Below are 7,500 nucleotides of genomic sequence, written 5' to 3'. Positions count from 1 at the left end.
TCACCTGAGACAGGATCTTAACTGAGACAGGATCTTAACTGAGACAGGATCTTAACTGAGACAGGATTTCACCTGAGACAGGATCTTAACTGAGACAGGATCTTAACTGAGACAGGACCTCACCTGAGACAGGATCTTAACTGAGACAGGACCTCACCTGAGACAGGATCTTAACTGGGACAGGACCTCACCTGAGACAGGACCTTACCTGAGACAGGATCTTAACTGAGACAGGACCTTACCTGAGACAGGACCTCACCTAAGGCAGGATCTTAACTGAGACAGGACCTTACCTGAGACAGAATCTTAACTGAGACAGGACCTCACCTGAGACAGGATCTTAACTGAGACAGGATCTTAACTGAGACAGGACCTCACCTGAGACAGGATCTCACCTGAGACAGGACCTCACCTGAGACAGGATCTTAACTGAGACAGGATCTCACCTGAGACAGGATCTTAACTGAGACAGGACCTCACCTGAGACAGGATCTCACCTGAGACAGGACCTCACCTGAGACAGGATCTTAACTGAGACAGGACCTCACCTGAGACAGGATCTCACCTGAGACAGGATCTTAACTGAGACAGGATCTCACCTGAGACAGGATCTTAACTGAGACAGGACCTCACCTGAGACAGGATCTCACCTGAGACAGGATCTTAACTGAGACAGGATCTCACCTGAGACAGGATCTTAACTGGGACAGGACCTCACCTGAGACAGGATCTTAACTGGGACAGGACCTCACCTGAGACAGGATCTTAACTGGGACAGGACCTCACCTGAGACAGGATCTCACCTGAGACAGGACCTCACCTGAGACAGGATCTTAACTGAGACAGGATCTCACCTGAGACAGGATCTTAACTGGGACAGGACCTCACCTGAGACAGGATCTTAACTGGGACAGGACCTCACCTGAGACAGCATCGCCCGTTTGTCCTCTTTACTGTAGATAGGAAGGTACTTCTGTAGGACTCTGAGTGTGTGCTGTTTGAAGATGGCGGTGGTGTAGATGATACACTCCAACACTGACACTGAACCATTAAAAGCTCTGTATACAAAGATCACGCCTTCTTCAGAAGTAGTTCCTGTAGAAATGTACAGTAAACTCCATTAAACGTCTATAAAACTCTATATAAATGAAACTATAGAAAAAAAGTGTGAATGTAAATGTAATTTTCTCAAATCCAAAATCTGCATTAATAAATCTAACTCATGGAGACATGCGGTTACAGGTAAATAATATCTGAACTCCAGCTTCTCCCCACAGTGCTGGTCTTTTCACTGCACTTCTGCTCTTCACTTCACTCTGAACATCATGAAGATAAAGTGCTCGGTGTGCTACAGACCCATGAGTACAGGTTTAGAACTCTGCCAGTGACCCTTCTGGAAAGCTGCAATTGGCTGCTCCGTGATCAGTTCCCCATCCACATACGGCCCCCATGTCTCAAACATCTCCAGGAAGCGGAACGGGTTGATGACTATAGAACCTTCAAAAAAATAAAGGAGGTGAGGGAAGTGTGTATCTCCATCAGGGTTCAGAAAATCTTCATGTTTATATAAATCAGGAGTCCCAAAACCTTTTTCTGAGTGCCACAACATTTTCTTTTTTCTTTAATATGGATAATATTTTGCCTCCTTGCGCCTGATTAGTTGATTATTTTGTTCTGCACCGTGCAGACAAACGAGCGTCCATTTTTATTTCATCACCGAAAAGATCATCAATACTCACTGTTTATTTACTCATCAATCAACTCAAATATTACATCATAATAACCATTTTTCATATTTATTGCTATTAAAACTAAAACATTTATGTGTGTATCTGCATTTGTTTGGTGGCTGAATGGAATAAATCATTAGATTGGAATAAATCATTAGATTGGAATAAATCATTAGATTGGATTTTACTGATACTAATATTTAATTTGACCAATTAATCAAACGAAAGTCTTTTAAATGCACAAAAAACTAAAATTCCAAAAAGAAGTACTGAACTTTAATACAAAAAAAAAACCCCGAACTGAATCATGAAAATGTGCAAAATAAAATGATTATGAACATCTGAATTAATGAATATAATAAATAAATAATAAATGTAATAAAGCGCAGTCTCACGTGTAAAAACAGAGTGTGATGTCAGTGATTCGCCTCCAGACTGCGGGCCAGAAGCCGGAAAAACAACCAGTATGGGATTTTGCTATCGGGACCCTCGACCTCTAATAATAACTAAAGAACATTTTAGTGTAAAAGACGATATTAATTATTAAATTCAGATATGACACGAGTAAAAACATTTACAATGACGTTTGTAAAAGACGTCTCTGGCGTCGTTCAGAGAGACGTTTCACATGTGGGCCGGAGTCTAGGGCATTGTTTATCTCACTGAAGTTGAACATGTGTATCTATGAATTGTTCTCAGGAGTGTTTACACTGGAAATACAGAGTTCCCGCTGCAGAAAAAGTACGATACAGTTCACGCCCACGTTTCTCTCCTGAGTTTCCCGAAGGTGACCTTGGATCGACCTTCTGGATCATATTTAAGCCGTACAACTGTCCACGAATTTTTATCTTTTAATACTCATGAGCAGATCAGAACCAGACTCCAAATCTAATCCAACATAATTAAGACAAGCCTTTCGATAAGGACAAAAGTATTGGTGCCCTATAACAGAGGAGGTTTTTGGGTGTGTTTACACACTGACACGCTGCAGTATCTGAGCTACCTTACTGGATGATATTCAGCAGGCTGACAATGTTACTAGAAGATTTATACTTGAGGCACTTTGAGAAGAATCTCATGGTCCAGGTTTGTGTCAGAGTTTTGAAACTCCTCCTAAAAGAGATCTCCACAGTTTAGGTTGTTGTGTAAGATGATGGTGTAGGTAATGTGGAGTGCTGATATCTTTTTAGTTCCACACCAACACCATGAGCATGGAGGAGGCTGTAACTACACACCATGTGCTGGGACTTTCAGATTTCACTGTATCTGCTGAATCATCTCCAGTTCTCCAAACACACTTTAGCAACCAGTGTGATGTTTCTGATAGTAACCTCCTCCACAAACACAGATACAGTAGCACTACAGTCAGACCTGTTTAGATTCTCTGTAATCTATAGTGTGTGTGTGTGTGTGTGTGTGTGTGTGTGTGTGTGTGTGTGTGTGTGTGTGTGTGTGTGTGTGTGTGTGTGTGTGTGTGTGTGTGTATACCTGATTGAACCTGGGCCTGTAGGATGGTGTGTGTGCTGAGGCAGCGTAAACATTGCAGGTCAGACGCTGAGCAGTTTGTCTGTTTCAGAAAGTTCCTTCCCAACTTCATGGCATCCCACCTACAATATCACACTCATCACACATCACCTCATCACTGTCATCTAAGATCTGGGATAATGTAACTCTGTGTGTGTGTGTGTGTGTGTGTGTGTGTGTGTGTGTGTGTGTGTGTGTGTGTGTGTGTGTTACCTGGTTTTGAGGGGGATGGAGAAAGGCGAGCTCTGTATGGTTGCGTGTCGGAATAGATTTTCGCTGCTCTGCATCATCAGGTGTAAACACACTGACTGAGCACCAGCACTTTCTCCAAATAGAGTCACCTACACACACACACACACACACACACACACACACACACACACACACACACACACACACACACACACACACACACACACACATTAGGAATCTATTTCAACTCCTCTGTCTTCTCTGTTTGCCAATGACTGTTACAAAGTACAGAGGACTGACACTGGAGACTCCTTCCAAACATCTTACATACAAAGTTCCACCAAACCAGTAGCATGACTCATGTAATTAGCAACACACACTCACACTCACACACACACACACACACACACACACACACACACACACACACACACACACACACACACACCTTCTTCGGGTCTCCACCAAATGCAGCGATGTTGTTCTGGACCCAGCGCAGTGCAGCCTGCTGATCCAGAATTCCGTAATTTCCCACTGCGGATCGTTCCGGATCTTTTCCTGTCACCAGGAACCCAAAGGCTCCTGTACAACAACCATAAATACTTACAGAGGCGTTGCTACTGTCCACACAGACCTCCAACAGGCTCTACTGAGGAATTCATGTGAGTGAAATAACATGTCGTCTGTATTCCATAAATATACAATTTTGAATATCTTTTAAAATTCAATATGCAAATTAGTGGGTGGAGACAATGTAAATGGGATCATTTATAGCCAGTGATTCACTGCAGCTTGATTAGAATCTGTATATAATTTACTGCTACTGTAGAGAAGAGAATGAATTAGTAAATGAACCTCAATCCCAAAAATTCCTTGAAATGAAATTATTTATTTTGTGTTCCCTCCCACTAATTAGCATGTGATATCATTTACATGAACATTATTTTATAATTTTATTATATAAATTATCCATGACACACCCACTACCTCATTACTCCTGATCGTGTTCACGGTGTCTCTTACCCAGACGATACTCCAAATTTACCACCACTGTGTTGCTATAGTTACTGATGAAGCGTCCATCGTACAGCGGTTTGGAGGCGGAGCCGGCGATGAAATCTCCTCCGTGGATCCACACCATGACAGGAAGTTGAGTCGCTGCCTTCATAGAGAGATTCGCACTCACAGGAACGTATATGTTCAGGTACAGACAGTCCTCGCTCACCTGAACAAACACACCGCACAGGTAGGACACTGTAACCACGGTAACGAGGGTCAGGCGTGTTTTTGAAATCTATAATAATCCCATATTGAGAGTCAGGTGTTATCTCTGCTGTGATTGGTGGAGAGAGGGTTACCTTGTAAGGACACACTTCTGAGAATTCCCCTGCACACGTCTGCATACACGCCGGCCGAGGGAACGTGGCGTCGTACGTCTTTGTCCATGGAGATGCGGGTTCAGGAGCAGCCCAGCGCCTCGGGCCTACAGGAGGAGCTGCGTACGGAATTCCATAAAACACGTGAGCTTTATCCAGAGTCAGTCCACGGACCGGACCGGAGAGCGTGAACACGAGCGGGCCTTCAGTTTGAGTGTGTATGACATCACTGAACTCCGGCATAACGTCTGACACGTGATCCCACGTGACTCCGTTCATCTCCACGCCAGAGCGATTCTTTACATCGCTACCGTAACCATTACACTTAACCTCGTTACACTCGTTATCCTGCATGTGTTCCGTACCCGACTGTACAGCGTGAGGGGTTCTGGTGGCAGGTTGATGTGTAGGATGAGGGTTTACATCACGAACTTCCTGCCCAGAAACCTGCACGCTGTACTGATGCTCCTCCAACATCTCATTACGTGGCATCTTTTCAAAAGTCATGCTCCTCACTCCTCCAGTCTGCGGAGTGTAATACTGATTATGTGTTAAATGAGTGTGTGTGAGTCGTGAGTCCTCGCTTCTCTCTTGCCCCCCACACACCAAGACTGCCATCGCCATGGAAACCAGCACTAGCAAGGTTACTCCAGCGACCGATAAGCGAACCATGATGAGCTCCAGACGAATTTCACGCTGACAACAAAACTAAAAAAAAACCCAGAGAGGTTTTACACACACACACACACACACACACACACACACACACACACACACACACACACAACACACACACACACACACACACACACACACACACACACACAACACACACACACACACACACACTGTTAGCTTTTATGATGTACTTACATGTTTACTCGGTTCTAAATCTCTACTTTAAGAGTCCAGCTCGCTCTGCTTCAGTCCCTAAACTGAGTGAGTGAAGCAGGGATGAACTCTGTTCCATGAAATATCTTGTGACATCAATAAGGTTTGCGCGCGCACACACACACACACACACACACACACACACACACACACACACACAAACACACACACACACACACACACACACACACACACACACACACACACACACACACACACACACACACACACACACACAAACACAGAAAGGCCTTTGTGCAACAAATCTGATTAGAAGCAGCAGGAGATCTTAATAAAACTGTTTAGAGTTTTCACATGCCTCCCATTTAACATGTAAGCACATCACACACACACACACACACACACACACACACACACACACACACACACACACACACACTGAAGTGAACTCTGCACTCTGAAGTCGTGTAACTGCACACCATTAAATGTTTCCTGTCTCTTTTACAGGATCGATGAACTTCATCACACCTTCTCCTTCTCACAGTTTCTCTCCAAACCTTCATAAACACCACAAAAACTATAGTTTATAACCAGAGAGTAGAATTTAGACTGGTGTCTGATCTACCCAAGCTTTATAATTAACTACACGTGTGCTGTTATGATCTTGGAGTAAAGTTGATGGTTTACAGACTCAGGTTCATGTTAATATGAGATCTGAACAAACATCAGCTATAAATAAAGCAGCAAAACAATTACTACAATCTTTATTATAATCAGATCTGTTCTAGAATTTAATTTCTTTTCTGTGGATCCACATGCAGTTTCATGTCCTTGTGTCATCGTGTGTGTGTGTGTGTGTGTATATGTGTGTGTCTGTGTGTGTGTGTGTGTGTGTGTGTGTGTGTGTGTGTGTGTGTGTGTGTGTGTGTCTGTGTGTGTGTGTGTGTGTGTGTGTGTGTGTGTCTGTGTGTCTGTGTTTTAATATTGTGCTTTTATTTCTGCACATGATGTAAGAATAAGATTAGGTCAGACCCAGTTGCTTTGGGATAACACACACACACACACACACACACACACACACACACACACACACACACACACACACACACACACACACACACACACACAACAAACACCGTGATTGCTCAGAAGTACAAACATGCCGCTTTTTAAGATCATGACTCATCTGTTCACGCTGTTCTTCCCCACTGCCTACGGAGCGCTATACATACTGCCGTCTCCATGGCAACCGCATCATTTTCATCATCATCATTCAGCAGATGCATAGCCGATACAGTGAAATGCAAACGTGCGTTTGTGTAAGTGTTGTAAGTCGAACGGCAGATGGTGAATATGTTTCGTAACTGAGCCTTTAACACACAACTCTCAGACTTCAGAACGTAATTAGACTGTCAGACTTCAGGATGTAATCAGACTCTCAGATTCAGGACGTAATCAGACTCAGATTCAGGACGTAATCAGACTCTCAGATTCAGGACGTAATCAGACTCTCAGATTCAGGACGTAATCAGACTCTCAGATTCAGGACGTAATCAGACTCTCAGATTCATGACGTAATCAGACGCACTCATGTTTATTATCTGTTTTAAATGTGTTGATATGAAAGGTGCAGATTCTTTATAAGAAGTGATGTGATGAGAAGATGATGCAGGGCAGCACCGGTCCAACACGTCAGCGACACACACCATGTCAGCTCACGTCACCACTGGCTTTAATCATCATCATAATAAAAACCATAATCATAAAAATAATTGAAATGAAATTCAGTTTATTGAGTGATTTCAGTGTCTTGCATAAAAGTAAAG

General features: G+C 43.3%; 2 protein-coding genes across 2 annotated transcripts in view; both read right to left on the bottom strand.

The window, feature by feature from the left end:
* LOC310732429 (cAMP-regulated D2 protein) overlaps positions 1–5,722 on the bottom strand; it is a 7,060-nt gene extending 1,338 nt beyond the window's left edge. Inside the window, exons 1-8 of the mRNA XM_083552976.1 lie at positions 5,696–5,722; positions 4,805–5,530; positions 4,470–4,671; positions 3,895–4,028; positions 3,468–3,595; positions 3,219–3,337; positions 1,357–1,497; positions 923–1,095 (exon numbers count right to left, since the gene is read on the bottom strand). Coding sequence (XP_083409102.1) covers positions 923–1,095; positions 1,357–1,497; positions 3,219–3,337; positions 3,468–3,595; positions 3,895–4,028; positions 4,470–4,671; positions 4,805–5,494 — 1,587 coding nt within the window. The 5' untranslated portion in view covers positions 5,495–5,530; positions 5,696–5,722. The remainder of the gene's footprint in view (positions 1–922; positions 1,096–1,356; positions 1,498–3,218; positions 3,338–3,467; positions 3,596–3,894; positions 4,029–4,469; positions 4,672–4,804; positions 5,531–5,695) is intronic.
* A 1,667-nt stretch (positions 5,723–7,389) lies between these two features.
* glipr1b (GLI pathogenesis-related 1b) overlaps positions 7,390–7,500 on the bottom strand; it is a 3,837-nt gene continuing 3,726 nt past the window's right edge. Inside the window, exon 5 of the mRNA XM_083553109.1 lies at positions 7,390–7,500. This exon is cut by the window's right edge and continues 110 nt beyond it. Within this exon, the coding sequence (XP_083409235.1) occupies positions 7,477–7,500 (24 nt within the window). The 3' untranslated portion in view covers positions 7,390–7,476.

Source organism: Silurus aristotelis (assembly GCF_946808225.1).
Source record: "Silurus aristotelis genome assembly, chromosome: 10".
Lineage (NCBI taxonomy): Eukaryota > Metazoa > Chordata > Actinopteri > Siluriformes > Siluridae > Silurus > Silurus aristotelis.
The sequence above is the reverse complement of the archived record's forward strand: the minus strand, read 5'-3'. Positions and strand labels throughout refer to the sequence as shown.